We start from the raw sequence: 16,826 nt of genomic DNA, 5'->3' as shown, positions 1-16,826 counted from the left end.
ATAATTGAATGTAATTTGGCAGTTTGGAATCAGTTCCCTATCTGCCTCGCAATCTGGCCTTCGTGCACCATTGACTGCAGGCCCCACAGTCTTTTTCTCAGTGAGTGTTTCACAGCAGTGTGTGTGTGACAGACCTTTAACACAGTGATGGGAGGCAACAGTTCAGAGCAATGGGAATTCTATGTTGCTTGCAATGAAAATGAGACTCTGCTATTTTAAAGATCTATTCCTGGCATGAGGGTGTCTTTGGCATGGCTGGTGTTTATTGACCATTCCTAGTAGCCCTCAAAGGTTGCTTACAGCTCTTCCTCATCCTCTGATAGAGATTTCATTCAGTCAAACAAGCCAGTCCAGAGGGTGGCTAAGATTGGTGTCGGACTGGAGTCACATGTAGAATTCACTGCACAAAAACCATCCACTTGACCCAACTAATCAACGCTGGTGTTTCTACCCCACCTAGGTCTGTTCCCAATGCTACTCCATCTCAAATTCTCAGCATTTTTTTTCAATTCCTTTAGCTCTCATTTGTTTATGTAAGTTCTCCTTAAAGATTTCCACCTTATTCACCTCAACCACTCGCTGTGGGAATGAGTTCCATGTTCCCCCCACTTTCTGGATAAAGATTGAATTCTTCATACTTTATTAATGACTATCCTATATTTCACGGTCACTCTTTTTTGAACTTATTCACGAGTACCAATATATTCCCAGCCTAAGCAAGCATCACAGGTATCCTTCCCTAAAGGAGCCTTAACTAGCCACATGAAAGTATACAGTCATTCACCTTTACCAACACAAACTCATTATTGCCAGAATTTTTAATGAACTGAGTTTAAATTCCCAGTGGAATTGACACAGGTTCTGAAAGAGGTGGGTGGTGGAATCTGGAAAGGTGTTAAAACAGGCCCATCTCAATGTCGAGATTACAAAGTGTGGAGCTGGATGAACACAGCAGGCCAAGCAGCATCTTAGGAGCACAAAAGCTGACGTTTCGGGGCCTAGACCCTTCATCAGAGAGGGTCTAGGCCCGGAACATCAGCTTTTGTGCTCCTGAGATGCTGCTTGGCCTGCTGTGTTCATCCAGCTCCGCACTTTGTTATCTGGGATTCTCCAGCATCTGCAGTTCCCATTATCAATGTTGAGATTATCTCACTGTATCTCGTACGGTTTTCTCACATGCGGCAGAGAAATGCTTATTGTGCAGTGGCAAGTTGCCTATTGACCTCCACCCCTGTTAAAGACCCAAACTGCCGTATAAATATTCCAGTTGTAATCTTAACCGATCTTGTCGTAAAAACCAGCCTCGACACAGAAACCACAGCAAGGTCTTGACAGCTTCAGCTCTCCACTTGCTCTGAAGCACCTCCATATTGGACACCTGGCACCAACATCTCAGAGCACGCTGCATGAGCACTGGTCACACATACCCACACATCCAAGAACATTGGTATCTGACATGTGCCAGCCTCTAAGAACCTTCAAAGCACATCTCTGATCCACTTACAGTACATTTGTGCACTTCAATGCCGCACCTCGGGCTACACCTAAAACGATTGTAATGCTGAAGCAAGGACACTGTGCGCTCAGATGCACCCAGCTCAGGGCCAGTCTGCAGCTCCGGGATCTTCACTTGCTGTCATAGAGCTTGGCCCCTCCGAGCCTAGGCGGACCCTTCCAGCATCCCTGCCTTGTGTTACCCTGCCCCGCCTTTGTGTGTTTTGTCCCTCAGCCAGAGACACCAGGCTGATACTACTGATGTTTAGCACAGAGATAAAACCAGCAAGCGTGTTACATTTGTCAGCAGGTGTCAGTCCTGACGAGGAATATTGCCTTAGCTCAGGTGATCTTACACTGTAAGTCACGGGCAGCCTTTGATACTAGTCCTGGCCTTGCACAGTCAGAGTCAGGAACCTGTACTCTTAAGGAATGAGGAGTCATAGAGTCACACAGCATGGAACAGACCCTTTGGTCCATCCAGTCCATGTTCCCAAACTAAACTAGCCCCCCTTGCCTGCATTTGGCCCATATCCCTCCCAACATTTCCTACTCATGTACTTATCTAAATGTCTTTTAAATGTTGTAACTGCACCCACATACACCACTTTCTCTCCCAGTTCATTCCACACATAAGCCACCCCTCTGTGTAAAAACTCCCCCCTCGTGTCCTTATTAAAACTTTCTCTTCTCACCCTAACCCTACTTTTGAACTCACCCACCCTAGACAAAACGCCTTTGCTATTCACCTTATCTGTGTCCCTTATGATTTTATTAACCTCTCTAAGGTCCCCCCTCAACTTCTTACACTTCAGTGAAAAATATCCCAGCCTTTCCAGTCTATTTTTATATTTCAAACCCTCCAATCCTGACAACATGACGATAAATCTTTTCTGAACCCTCTCCAATTTAATAATATCCTTCCTACAGCAGGATGACCAGAACTGCACACAGTACTCCAGAATAGGGCTTACCAACATCCTGTACAATCTCATGATGACATCCCAACTCCTGTGCTGAATGGTCTAAGCAATGAAGGCAAGCATACTAAACGCCTTCTTAACCACACTGTCTACCTGTGATGCAAATCTCAAAGAATTATGTGCCTGAACTCACATCTTTCTATTCTACAACGCTACCCAGGACACTACCATTAATGGTAGAAGTCCTATCCTTGTTTGTTTCACAAAATGCAATACCTTGCATTTATCCAAATTAAACTCCATCTGCCACGCCTCAGCTCATTGACCCAATTGACTGAGGTCTCTTTGGAATGTTAGCTAACCTTCTTCACTTAGGAGCTGGATGTCGGGTAGCCCATCACCCATCTTGGCTCTTTCCATCCTGTTGTAGGCTGTGTTCCTCCCGAAATGAGATACAGGCAGGTAGTAAGGGAGTTGAAAGTGGGTGGCACCCTGTTGGTGCAGGTAGGGAGGTGTCCAGGGTGATAGAGTAGACATGGCAGAGGGTATACAAGGTTACTAGTGTCAGGGGTTGGGGTGGATAAGGGCGACTGGGGGAGAAATTGTAGGCAATAATGCGAGTGGCAAAGCATGAGCCTTGAGGGAGGTGGGTATGGCAGCAGAGATAGAGGGTTTGTGAAGGATTGAAGAGAAGATAGTGACATTTTAACTGCTGGAGTGGAGAAGGTCACTGACCTCTTCCTGCAGCGATGAATGTTCCTCCAGACATCTGAGACTGAATTAGTTCAGGTGGAAAACTTAGGGTAACTTGGCATTGTCTGGTATGGTGGCTGGTCCTGGGAAAAAAAAGCAAAATCCGCCCTCCGCCCCCAGCCATAGTGCCCCATCTCATCCAGCAGGACCCCCAAGTCCCTGCCCCCAAAACTGGGTGCTGATTGCCTTAGGGAAATGTCAGGAGCTGAGCGGGTCAGCTCTGGACCAATGGTGCTGGTCTGGGTGTACAGTGCGATTTTAAAGATGGTTCCAACTCCAAGGATGCTGGTCAATTCTGGGATCTCTGATAAAAGACAAGTTATTCCTGGAATGGCGCATGGTAAGGTGGGATGGAAATTGGACCTGATGCAGGCTTTTGGGATGGGAGCTGCATTTAAGGGACAAATTTGTTAAGTCTTGGCTGTGCTCACTCTGGCTAAACTCATGGTGAGAATCACATGACCGGACATGATGGGCAACCCACACTTGGCCAAAGAAACCATAAGAGTCAGCTCTCAATGACTGATGGTTGAATCATGCTCTCAGGTTTGTTCATCCACACCATGGGATGACAAAAGCAACATAATGCTCAATGTGCTGAAATCTCATTGCTATCCTGAATGGATTCACTGCACCTTTGCCCACAGTAAGGCATAAAGAAAAAGGGGGGTAGCTAGAATGGGCTTTTCCACAAAAGGAGCTACTTGGCTCCGAAGGCACTGAACATCCTACATGCTTTTCTTACACCTAAATGTTTTGAACACATTGATCAAATCACTTTTTAAACTTCTCAAAGAGATTATCTCCAGCTTCTCTTCGCAACTGAAATCTCTCATCCCCACAAAAACTTAACTGTAATCTTTCCAACATCCTTCCAGTTATTTGGTGCCCAATAATGGACCCTCTAATCATGTGGGATGCATTTGCTCAAACCTGAGAACACAGCAACACCTCCAACCCAGTCATTGAATTCCTACAAGTGGAATGGCCTGTGGAAGCAGACCACTCGGCCCATCAAGTACACACTGACCTTCCGAAGAGTATCCCACTCAGACCCAACTCCCACAATATCACTGTAACCCTGCATTTCCCATGAGTAAATCCACTCTAACCTATGCATCTTTGGACTGTGGGAGGAAACTGGAGCACCTGGAGGAAACCCACGCAGACACGGGGAGAATGTGCAAACTCCACATGGACAGTCACCTGAGGCGGGAATTGAATCCAAGTCCCTAGTACTGTGAGGCAGCAGTGGTAACCACTGAGCCACCAGACCTCCCAACCTTTGGTGAGATAACAAGGTGTGGAGCTGGATGAACACAGCAGGCCAAGCAGCATCTTAGGAGCAGGAAAGCTGATGTTTCAGGCCCAGACCCTTCATCAGAAAACGTTTATTTTCTGATGAAGGGTCTAGGCCCGAAACATCAGCTTTCCTGCTCCTAAGATGCTGCTCGTCCTGCTGAATTCATCCAGCTCCACACCTTGTTATCTCAGATTCTCCAGCATCTGCAGTTCCTATTATCTCTGCCCAACCTTTAGCAATGTTTTCTCTCTCAGAGATGGTTGTCTCCCTGGGTTAGGTTGGTTTCTGTCACAATATCTTTTCTTCAGCAGAACCAGGTTCAGTTCCACAAACCCGTCTTTCTAACATGGAGCCCTGAGCCCAGAAATCATCCACTGAGCAGTGGTCAGAATCTCTGGTTTGGTGAAGCATTACCTGATGCTACATCCAATATACAACTGGGTTACAGAGGGTTAAAATATCCGGATCCCCCCGGGCCCCTTTGCCATGTACAATTATCTTGACTGATATATACACAGCAAGTTGTCAGTGAACAGTCAATAATCAGTCCAACACTTTGTCTCTTCCACTTCAGTTAACAGAGATCCAATTTTCAAGTTAGTGTTTCAGATCCTACTGTTAAAATTACCTGGCATATATCCATGTTAAAATCCATCTCATGTACTTAGTCCATTGAATAATTGGGTCAGATGAATTCTGAATGATACTGCTGTCTTCAGGGGATTTTACTGAACTGCTGATGCAGAAAACAGAAAAGGTCTTGCATTTCTACAGCACCTTTGGCGGTCTCAGGATTGCCCCGGAATGCTTTAAAGACACAGATTTGTTTTTAGGAGACTGCAGCTCTTTCCTCCTCTCTAGAACTCAGGCACACCTGTGTCTGTCTGTGACAGTCAAGCAAGCGAATCAAGCGATGTATTCGAGACGGAAACAAATCAGGTTTCCATGGCGTGCCCGTCTGTTGTAGGATTGGCCGCCTGTTAACAAGGAAGGGGGGAAAAATGTTGCAGCTGTCGAGACTACCTGGGGAGTGTGGGCAACACACACCTCGCAGAACAGGAAATGGGACTTAGCACCATCTGAGACTGCTGCACAGGAGAGCTCCACTCTGCTAATCTCAGCTCTGCAATGTTCAAGCCTCCTCCCTCTCCCTGACGTGACCCTGGTTACCTATCGCTCCATTTGTTTCTCCATTAAATGTGCATCCCTCTAAATGCAGCCCCTGCAAAGGTACAGGGGAAGATTTAGATGTGTGCACAAGTGGCTCCTATCACAGGGGAAGGATGGACAGCTGGAGAAATTATTCTCCTTTGAGCAGAGAAGTTAGAGAGGACTTATGATAGAGGTGTTCAGAATCATGATGGGATTAGGTAAATTAAGTGACTCTAAGCAAAGGAGCCACTTGGGGAAAATCATCTTAATGTAATGATAAGTTAGAATTTGGAATTTGCTGCATTTTTGAGGTTTCTTAATTCTTTCATGGGTGGCAATGAGAAAGCCAACATTTATTGCCACATTCTTGGTTAGAGCATATACTTTCAATATAAACCTTTAAAAGGGAATTGAATGAATATTTGAAGGATAAAAATAAAATGTGCAAGATGTGGGAAAGCAGCTGGGGGAATGGAACTCATTAAATTACGCTTCTAGAGAGCAAGCACAGTCTCTGAATAGAGTAAGGGCCTCGACCTGTGCTGTACAATTCTATGATTCAATACTACTCTGCACTCTCACCAATCTCTGAGAAAAGAAATTGCTTCTGAATTCCTCATTAGTTGTATCAGTGATATTAAAATGTATTTGCAACTGCTCACTTTGGTCTTTCCCACAAGTGAGAGCATTGTCTTGAGCCTAGCTTGAGTATAGATGGGGCAAGTCGTCTGATTGCTTGTCATATATTTGTGATAGGCGGGTGTTCTACTGCCCCTCTCATCTGTGGGCCCTGGATTTCCTGGTCTGCAAACTTACAGTTCCAAAGGCCAATGGCCTCCATTGATACTTTTGATCCTGGATCATAGTCAGTCTCTTCACTATCTGTTTTGTTTGTGGGTTTTTCTTTTTTTTTGCTCACAGCTTCTGGAAGTTGTGTAACTGAGACTAATTTGTACTGTGCTAGGGTTTGTATTGTAGCATGGTGGTCATATTACTTATAGATATTACTGGCAAGGCTTGCATTTGTTGCCTTTCCCATGATTTGACTTGACCATTCTAGAAGGCGGCTAAGGGTCAAACTGTGTTGCTATGGTCTATAGTCACGTATAGCCAGACCAAGTAAAGATGGCGGATTTGCCTCCCTGAAGGGGATTAATGACCAGATGGGTCTTTAACGTTAATGATGAATTCATGGTTACCATTATTGATGGCTTTAGCTTTATAATGCCGAATAATTAATTGATTACAAATTCTGTGAGCCACTATCGTGGGATTTGAGCCGATGTCCCAAGACAGTTAGCTTGGGTCCCTGGGTTAGTAACTCAGTGACATTACCACCAGGCCATCATCTCCCCAGTAAGAAAATAACCAGATATCCTTTACTAAAGAAACACAAGCGTTAGCTTCAATCCTGGCATGTGAGGAAGTTTACATTCAGACATTTAAATAGTCTGGAATCAAAAATCTATAACAACACAGGTGATCCTGGAACTACTGGGATGTTGTAAAACCCTCTGGTTCACCAATCTCATGGAGATCTACAGCACTGGAAAAGGTCTTTCAGCCCATCAGGCCCACGCCAGTTAAAAACAACCACTTAACTATTCTAATCTTATTTTTCCAGTTCCTAAATTATAGTTTTGTATGTCTTCACATCGCAAGTACGCATTTAAATGTTTTTTAAAGGTTACGAAGTTTCTGCCCCTACCAACCCTACAGGCAGCGAGTTCCAGATACTGGTGAAAAACATTTTCCTCACATCACCTCTAAACCTCTGCCTCTTATCGTCAATCTGTGACCCCCTGGTCATAATTCAATCCATCAAGGGGAAAAATTTCCTACTGTCTACCCTATCTACACCCCTCATAATTCTATTCATTTCAATTGTGTCCTCTCTCAGCTTTCTCTGTTCTAAGGAAAACAATCCCAGTCTGTTCAATCTCTCTTCGTTACTGAAACTCTCCAGGCCAACAATGTGCTGGTAAATCTGCTCTGGGAAGAAATTCTGCCATCTTACTGTAGACAGGCTTCTAGATCCACAGCAATGTGTTGGTCTCTTAACTTCCCTCTACAATGGCCTATGAAGCCACTCAAATTAGATTCCCTACAGTGTGGAAACAGGCCCTTCGGCCCATCAAGTCCACACCGCCCCTTGAAGCATCCCACCCAGACCCATTCCCCTATAACCCACACACCCCTGAACACTATGGGCAATTTAACATGGCCAATCCACCTAGCCTGCACAGTTTTGGACGTATTGAAATGTGTATGAATAACTGTAATGCACATTGGCAATACACATTGGCTTCCTGGCAACATTCACATCCTGCGACTGAAAAAAACAAAATCCTGCCAGTTCAGAAATGTCCACCTTAAGTTTGGACCAGGGTCGGAGCAAGGGATGGGATTGAAGTGGCGCAGGGACAAGATTGGGATCAGGGTGGAAACACATTTTTTCAGGGAAGGTTTGGGATCAACACAAAGCCAGCTGAGTGGGATCATGGCTTGAGCTGTGCTGTTTGCTTTGTTGTTACCGAAGGTTTATGAATAACTGCAGGACGTTTAATAACGATTACCTCCAAATCCTAACATAATTCTATTTAGCAAATTGAATATACCAAACTTCCAGAAATTTCCATTCATCGTGTGCAAACCAGGTAGCAAAGCCCATCTCCTATTTCCACAGAGTGCCCTCTCAAATTAGTGCCTCATCTGTCATCCATTTTAATATTGATTTTCATCCACTTTTAGGAGAGTGTTAGTCTCTGACCTCGGCCTGTTTTATTTTTGCTGGAGAGGCCAGGGCCTTATTTTGGAAAGAGTGAGAACAAGAGAGAGGGGAAGAAGAAGGTGGGATTATTACTGAAGACCCAACAGCCCAACACTGGCAGCTGATTAATTGCAAAGCAAATGAGGAGATCCAACTGGGCCTTTACTTTGCAAAATAAGTGGCCATTGTGTGGTTGAGGGACCACAGAGAATGTGTGCGTCTCTAAAACAGTTCACGAAGAGAACCACCAGGAGGGAGACTAAGAGGGCTGTGAATAGTGTGCTGAAGTTGGTCAGGTATATTCTTGGAGATTTTCTCTAAACTTGTTCACAGGATGTGCGGGCCAGCACTTATTGCCCGTTCTTCATTACTCTTGAGAAAATTGTGCTGAGTTGCCTAAGCCTGAACGTAGCTAGGCAGCTACAAAAGACAACTACAGTACACTGTACCTGCTGTGTTCATCCAGCCTCACATTTTATTACAGTACACTGTTGTGGGCCTGCGGCCATGTGTAGGACAGACTGGGTCAGGATATCCTTCCCTAATGAACACAAGTGAATTTGACAGGTTTTTTAAAGGCAACCAAGTGGGTTCTTTACTGCATGCTTTTAACTGTCCATAAGGAGGTGTTGTTGAGCTGCCTTCCTCCTGATATGTGTCAACAGCTCATAGTCAAGATTCAACCTCATTGAGGTGAGTCTGGATTCACATGTAGACTAGATTTCCATTCCCACACTGCCCTAGTGAAAAAGGTAGATTTTTGATTATAGTTTCATAGTCATCATTACTTCCACTACCTTTTAAATCCAGGTTTTATTTATTGAGTTTAAATTTCACCAGCTGCCATGGTGTGAGTTTAACCAAGAGCATTAGTCTAAACTTCTGCATTTCTGGCCCAGACATTTCTTCAATGACATAACCTCCTATCTCCAAGATGAGGACTTCAACCATACCATCCAGAAAAAAAAAGACCACTACCCTCCACCTGATTATTGATTTGTTTTATTCAGTTATGGGATGGTATCACAGGCTAGACCGACATTTATTATCTATCCCTAGTTGCCCTGGAGAAGGTGGTGGTGAGCTTTTGTTTTATTCATTCATGGGATGAGAGCATCACTGGGTAGGCAGTGTTTACTGCCCATCCCCAATTGCCCAGAGGGAAGTTCAGTGTCAACCACATTGCTGTGGGTCTGGAGTCACAAGTAGGCCGGACCAGGTAAGGATGGCAGTTTCCTTCCCAAAAGGGAATCAGTGAACCAGATGGTTTTTTCTGACAAGCGATTAATGGTCATCATCAGATTGTTAATTCCAGATTTTCTTTTATTGAATTCAAATGACACCATCTGTCATAGCAGGATTCGAACCCAGGTCTCCCAGAACATTACCTGGGTTTCTGGATTAACAGTCCAGCATTAATACCACTCGTCCTTTGCTGCCTTCCTGAACCACTGCAATCCTTGAGTGTAGGGATACTCGCAATTCTGTTAGGGAGGGAGTTCCACAATTTGACCCAGCGACAGTGGAGGAATGCTGATTTTGTCCAACTCAGGATGGCAAGGGGAGCTTGCAGGTGTTCCCGTGTATCCGCTGCTCTAGTCCTGCTGGATTGAAGTGGCCGTGGGTTTAGAAGGAGGTATCAAAGGAACCCTGGTGAGGGTTGCTGCCATGCGTCTTGTAAGTGATGCATGCTGCTGCCGCGGTGCATTGGCAGTGGAGGGAGTGAATGTTTCAGGTAATGAATGACATGCCAATCATACAGGCTGGTTAGTCTTCAATGTTCTGAAGCTTCATGAATGTGGTTAGAATTGCTCCCATCCACGCTTGACTCATGACTTGTGCTTTGAGGATGATGGATAGGCTTTGGGGAGTCAGGAGGTGAGTTACTCCCTGCAAGATTCCTAGACTCTGACCTGCTCTTGTGTCGACAGTATTTATGGCTCATTGGGTTCAGTTTCTGGTCAATGGTAACACCCAGAATGTTGACAGTGGAGGGATTCAGTGATAGTAACAACATTGAATGTCAAGCGGCAATGGTTGGACTCTCACACGCCACCATCACCTGGCAGTCCCAACCCCAACGGGGGTGGAATAATCCTGGCCTAAGATCCTGAATGAGCAGAAGGTTGGGTGAAGTATTTATCCACACTGTAACCTCACAGAATGATACAGGTACATTAGAAACATGAGTTAATGATAATGACGCAAAGTAATGCAGAAACTAATATTTTCACAGGGATCTGAGTGAGAATTTCATCCAGGCTATTCCCAGGAAGGCTTTCCGTGGAGCAACTGACATCAAGAACCTGTGAGTACAGCCAGACCATCCGAAACTCTTCTCGGTCAAACCTCTCCCTACATTGCTCTTCTAGACCGTTCCTGCATTGCCTCCTCCCTCCCTCTGGCTTGTCCCCACTGAATGGTCTTATCCTACCCCTCTGCTACATTATTAAAATTCTGGCCCCTCAGGGACATGCTGTTTGAGCCTTGCAGTTGGAAGAGGGGCCCAGGAACATATCTGTTCTGTCAGACTTCGGTTTGTGGCTCGCGATTCCACTGGCACTTGTTGTCCTTTGCCAAAATCTCTCTCACCCAATGCCCCCTCACTACCCCTCCCCCCCACCAACACACGTCCACACAGACACACACACACTCACACAGACACACATGCTCCCTCTCAGAGAGCTGCATGGTTGCCAATACTTGTTCCTTGCTCATGAGATGTGGGCATCGCTGGCTGGGTAGGCATTTACCGTCCATACCTCATTGCCCTGGAGAATGTGGTCTGAGCTGTCTTCCTTGGCCACTGCAGTCCTCGGGGGTGTATGTAGGTCCAAAATGTCATTAGGGAGGGTGTTGTAAGATTTTGACCCAGAGATGGTAAGGGTGCATCAATATATTTCCAATTCAGAATGGTGTGTGGCCTGATGGGGAATTTACAGATGGTAATCATAGAGTCATAAAGATCTAGAGCACTGAAAAAGACCCTTTGGCCTAGTTTGTCTGTGTCACTCAGAAACAACCACTTAAGTATTCTAATCCCATTTCTCAGCTCTTGGTGCCTTGATATCACAAGTGCACATCTAAATACTTCATAAATGTTACCAGGGTTTCTGCCTCTACCACCCTTACAGGCCCTGACCTCCATATTCCCACCACCTTTGGATAAAAAAGAATTTTGGCCCTTCCTTTAAGTCATTGCCCCTGATCATTGATCCATCAAGGGGAAATGTTTCTCCGGGTCTGCGCTGTCAATTCCCCCTGCTTTAAGGAAAACAACTACAGTCTATCCAAGATAACAACGTGTGGAGCTGGATGAGCACAGCAGGCCAAGCAGCATCAGAGGAGCAGGAAAGCTGGCGTTTCAGGCCTAGACCCTTCATCAGTCTAGGTCCGAAACGTCAGCCTTTCTGCTCCTATGATGCTGCTTGGCCTGCTGTGTTCATCCAGCTGTATACCTTGTTATCTCGGATTCTCCAGCACTTGCAGTTCCTGTTATCTCTGATACAGTCTATCCAATCTCTCTTCATAACTGCAGCTCTCCAGCTCAGGCAACATCTTGGTATGTCTCACCTGCACCCTGTCCAATGCAAGCCTGGATTCCAGAAAGTAGTGATCCCACGTATCTGCTGCTCTAGTCTTACAAGGTGGTAACGATCGTGGGTTTGAAAGGTGCTATCAGAGGTGCCTGGTTAAGTTACCATTTTGCAGACAGTGCACACTGCCACCGCAGTGTATCAGGGGCGTCAGGAATGAATATTTAAGCTGTTAGATGAGACAGCAATCAAGCGGGTGCTTTGTCGTGGATGATGTCAAGCTTCTTGAGTTGTTGCAATTGTACACAGCCAGGCAAGTGCCATCCAAGGCAGGTCCTGGGGAGTGTTGCTGAACAAAGAGACCTTGAAAGTAGATTTGCAGGTCGATAGGATAGTGAAGAAGGTCTTCATTGGTCAGTGTACTGAGTGTAGAATTCGGGATGTCTTTTTGCGGCTGTACAGGACATAGGCCGGGCCACTTTTGGAATATTGTGTGCAATCTGGTCTCCCTGCTATAGGAAAGATGTTGTGAAACTTGAAAGGATTCGATAAAGATTTACAAGGATGTTGCCAGGGCTGGAGGGTTTGAGCTATAGGGAGAGACTGAACAGAATGGGGCTATTTTTCCTGGAACATTGGAGGCTGAGGGAGTGACCTTATAGAGGTTTAAAACATCATGAGGGGCATGAAGAAGGTAAATAGACAAGGTCTTTTCCCCAGGGTGGGGGAGTCCAAAACTGGAGGATTAAGATGAGAGGGGAAAGCTTTAAAAGGGACCTAAGGCGCAACATTTTCATGCAGAGGGAGGTGTGTGAATGGAATGGGCTGCCAGAGGAATTGGTGGAGGCTGGTACAATTACTACATTTAAAAGGCATCTGGATGGGTATGTGAATAGGAAGGGTTTAGAGGGATATGGGCCATAGGCTGACAAATAGGACTAGATTAATTTAGGATAGCTGGTTGGCATGGACAAGTGGACCGAATGGTCTGTTTCTGTGCTGTACATCTCTATGACTCTATAAGTGGGTAATATTCAGTAACCCTTCTGACTTGTGCCTTGTAGTTGGTGGATAGGCTGTTCAGGAATCAGGAAGCGAGTTACTTGCTGCAGGATTCCCGGCCTCTGACATGTTCTTGTAACCATAGTATTTATATAGCTTGTCCAGTTCAGTTTCAGGTCAATGGTGACTTTGTTTGGATGGATCCTTGCAGGTTCAGATGCATGACCTCTTGTCCTCAATCAGGCAAACAGCCTATTCCCTTCCAGCTCCAATATTTATTGAATTAATGAAAAACATCGAAATCAAACGTACAAAATACATCTGAACTTTACTCAATCTGTATGTTTGATTAAGCTCCTCAAAATGGAAATAACAGAGACCAATTTTGCCTTTTCCAGGTGAGTTCCAATGTCAATGTTAGTCCTTTTCCCTAAACTAGATTAAAACAAGACAAGATCAATGTTTTTCCCTACTAAAGGTCAGTGGCCATTGTCTCAAAGATTAACTTCTAGCTCAGCTGTAATTCTTGCCCCAGCTGTGTGTTAGAGGAGAATGAAATCAATGGGAGTCATTTAAAATAAATAGCACTATATGTTTTTGAGGGAATCTGTCCTTCATAGAGCATTAGAAAGCACTGTCCTCTCCATCTACTTCATTGTTCCTTTTTCTCCATCATTACTCCATCTGCAATGCTATCTTTCTCAATTCAATTCCTCTCTCTGTTGTCTCTATCTCCCTCTGTATTTTTAACTCCTTGTTAATCTGTCCATCTGCACCCTGTGTCATTGGATTTCTGTGTCTCCTTCTTCCTTTCCTTACTTTGTGTACCCTCTCAATGTTAATTAGTTTGCTGTCCTCCTTTTACTGCTTACCTTTTCAAGTATGTGTCCAACCATCTCTCCCACCTTCTGCCCAGGCCTCCGTTTCTCACATTTTCCATCTGTTCCTATTTAGTCCCGGCTTCAGCTCATCTTTCCCACTCTCTATCCACCTCTCACCTTCAATCCCTTCTGTTGTGCCCTCCTTCCCTTACTGTCCAGAGCTCTGACTATCGCAGGTAATGAAAGGAGAAAGGAATTCAAAGATCTTGACAGTGTAGATTTCTAAAAAGCAGAGTCTGTTGAGAGGGTTGTAAACAGTCTGAGGCCAAGCCTCAGACTATAATGTCAGCCATAGAACGAAACCTTTACAGATTTGTTCATGGCCTGAGGGCGAGGGCCTAGCAAAGACAAAAGACAGGTAAGTGAGCCTGAATGTTTATGGAGTCACTGCTAATGGACCCAATGTTTCTTGTCTCTCTTTTACAACAGGCAACTTGATAAAAACCAAATTACTTGCATTGAGGAAGGGGCGTTCCGTGCCCTCAGGAGCCTGGAAGTTCTGTAAGTCTTTCCCAGACTGGGTTTTATATTCTTTCATGGAATGTCACTGGCATGGTCAGAATTTGTGACTAATCCCCAGTGGTCCTTGAGCTGGGCGTCTCACTTGACTGTTTCAGAGACCGGTTAAGAATCAACCGCATTGCCATGGGCAAAGTTGGAAGATTTCCTTCACTAACTATTAAATGAGATGGGTTGTTGCTGAGAATAGATTTAAGTTTTAGATTTTAGAAGTTGATTTTAAATCCACCAGCTGCACAACAAAAATCTTCAACTTCATGTCTCTTTTTGGTGATGTTATTGATGATTAATGGCTTTGGGAGGTCCTGTAATCATGGAAGATGCTACAGGAATGCAAAATCTTTCTTTATTTTGATACAAGAGAAGGAGAGAAAATCAAAAAGGTAAAGAAAAAACAAGGAAAGTTAGTTAATTGTTTTGTGCCGTCTTTTCCAGGACTCTGAATAACAATAATATCAGCAGTATCCCTGTCTCCAGCTTTAACCACATGCCAAAGCTTCGCACCTTGTAAGTACATGGCCTATGAGCTCTTTGAGCACCAGTTTCCGAACATTGACTTCTGTAACACTCAATAACCATTATGAAATACCAACAGGTGACTGAAACAAGGACAGATGTGCCACCAGTGTTAACACAGTGGTTGTTAGGAACCTGGATGAACTTTAGGAAATGTTGTATGGGTCTGAAATCCAAACAGGCAGAAACTTAGAGGCGTAATCAATGCATTTGCTGAAGCAAGGAGGATTGGTGTTGTCGTTGATGGTGAGGAGGGAAGGGCAGACTGCTGGATGGTACCATCGGACTGGTCAGAAAATTAGCAAATGAAATCCAATGCAGAGATAAGGTTGACAAAAAGCATTTGGGGAGGGCAGAGGAATAAGTGAAAGGTGGTTGGATAGGGAGGTCTAAAGGAAAAGAGGGATCTTGGAGTGAATGTCCACAGATCCCTGAAGGGGTTAGGATGGGTAAAAACAATCATTAAGAAGGCATATGCAATGCTTTATTAGTCAAACACTGAGATAATGCTATCTCTATATAAAGCACAAGCTGTACTGCAGCTGGGGCACTGTGTGCAGTTTGGTGACCTCAATTCAGAAAGGATGTAAATGCATTAGTAGGGGACGGAGGAGATTTACAAGGATGTTGCCAGAACCGCAGATTACAAGATGAAGATTTTTATTATTCATTCATGGACTGCGGGCATTGCTGGCTAGGCCAGCAATTATTGCCCATCCCAGAGGGCAGTTAAGAGGCAACTACATTGCTGTGGATCTGGAGTCACATGCAGGTCAAAGTAGGTAAGGATTCCCTAAAGGACATTAGTGAACCAGATGGGTTTTCTCCAGCAATTTATAACAGATTCATGGACTTCATTAAACTCTTAAGTCCAGATATTTATTGAATCCAACCTGCCATGGTGGGATTGGAACCTGGGTCCCAGAATATTTCCAGAATCTCTGGATTAACAGACGAGCAATAATTCCATGAGGCCATTGCCTCCCCTAATTAATTTTTTGGCTGGAACTTGACTTAAATGGAACAGAGGAGGATGAGGCGAGATATGAGTGAGGTGGATAAAGTCATGAATGGCCCAGACAAATGGACGGGAAAGATCTGTTTTCCTTATCAGAGAGATCAGTAATCATGGGGCATGGCTTTAAAGTAATTGTGAGTCCTTGGACTCTGGAGAAGCACCTGAAGATCGGAAAACTGCGAATGTGACATTCTCCATTCAAACAGGGAGGGAAGCAAAAACTGAGTAACTGTAGGCTGAGCATCTATTGTTGGAAAAGTATGGGAATCAATTATTAAGGAAGTAATAGCAGAACATCTGGAAAATCATAAGTTAATCGAGCATGCCTTCATGAAAGGGAAATGGTGTCTAACTAATTTATTAGATTGTAAAGAAAGTTTCAATCAGAGTGCATAGAGGGGAACCTGTAGATGTGTTGTATTTGGACTTTGAGAAGGTGTTCAACAAGGTGCTGACAAAAGGTTAAATCACATGATAAGATCCCACTATAGTGGAGATGGTTTAATAGCACAGATAGAGAATAGGCTAATGGGCTTGAAACATTGAGTTGGGTTATTTTTTAGGTTGGCGACAGTGGGGGTCCACAGGAATCCGTACTGGAACAACAATACCACAGCTGTTCATAATAAACATTAATGTCTTGGAGAATGTACTTCGCCACATTTGCAGACAACACAGACATAAATGAAAAGGCAGATGCAAGATGGACATAAACAGTTTACAGAGAGATACGGATAGGTGAAATAAGTGGACAAAAAGTTAGCAAATGGAGTATAAAATAGGAAAATGTGAAGTTGCACATTTCGGATGGGGGAGCAACACAAAAGCACTTGCAGGTTCTTGTGTATATCACAGAAAGCTAGCACACAGGTGCAGCAGGTAACCAGGAAGGCTAATGGAATGTTGGCCCGTATTTCAAGGGGGTTGGAGTATAAGCGTAGGGAAATCTTGCAGTATAT

At 44.5% G+C, this 16,826-nt stretch overlaps 1 protein-coding gene across 1 annotated transcript in view; it reads left to right on the top strand.

The window, feature by feature from the left end:
- Positions 1-16,826, top strand: part of slit1a (slit homolog 1a (Drosophila)) — a 344,291-nt gene that overhangs the window by 137,062 nt on the left and 190,403 nt on the right. Inside the window, exons 5-7 of the mRNA XM_059653007.1 lie at positions 10,632-10,703; positions 14,244-14,315; positions 14,769-14,840. Of these exons, the coding sequence (XP_059508990.1) occupies positions 10,632-10,703; positions 14,244-14,315; positions 14,769-14,840 (216 nt within the window). The remainder of the gene's footprint in view (positions 1-10,631; positions 10,704-14,243; positions 14,316-14,768; positions 14,841-16,826) is intronic.

Source organism: Stegostoma tigrinum, chromosome 20 (genome assembly GCF_030684315.1).
Source record: "Stegostoma tigrinum isolate sSteTig4 chromosome 20, sSteTig4.hap1, whole genome shotgun sequence".
Lineage (NCBI taxonomy): Eukaryota > Metazoa > Chordata > Chondrichthyes > Orectolobiformes > Stegostomatidae > Stegostoma > Stegostoma tigrinum.
The sequence above is the reverse complement of the archived record's forward strand: the minus strand, read 5'-3'. Positions and strand labels throughout refer to the sequence as shown.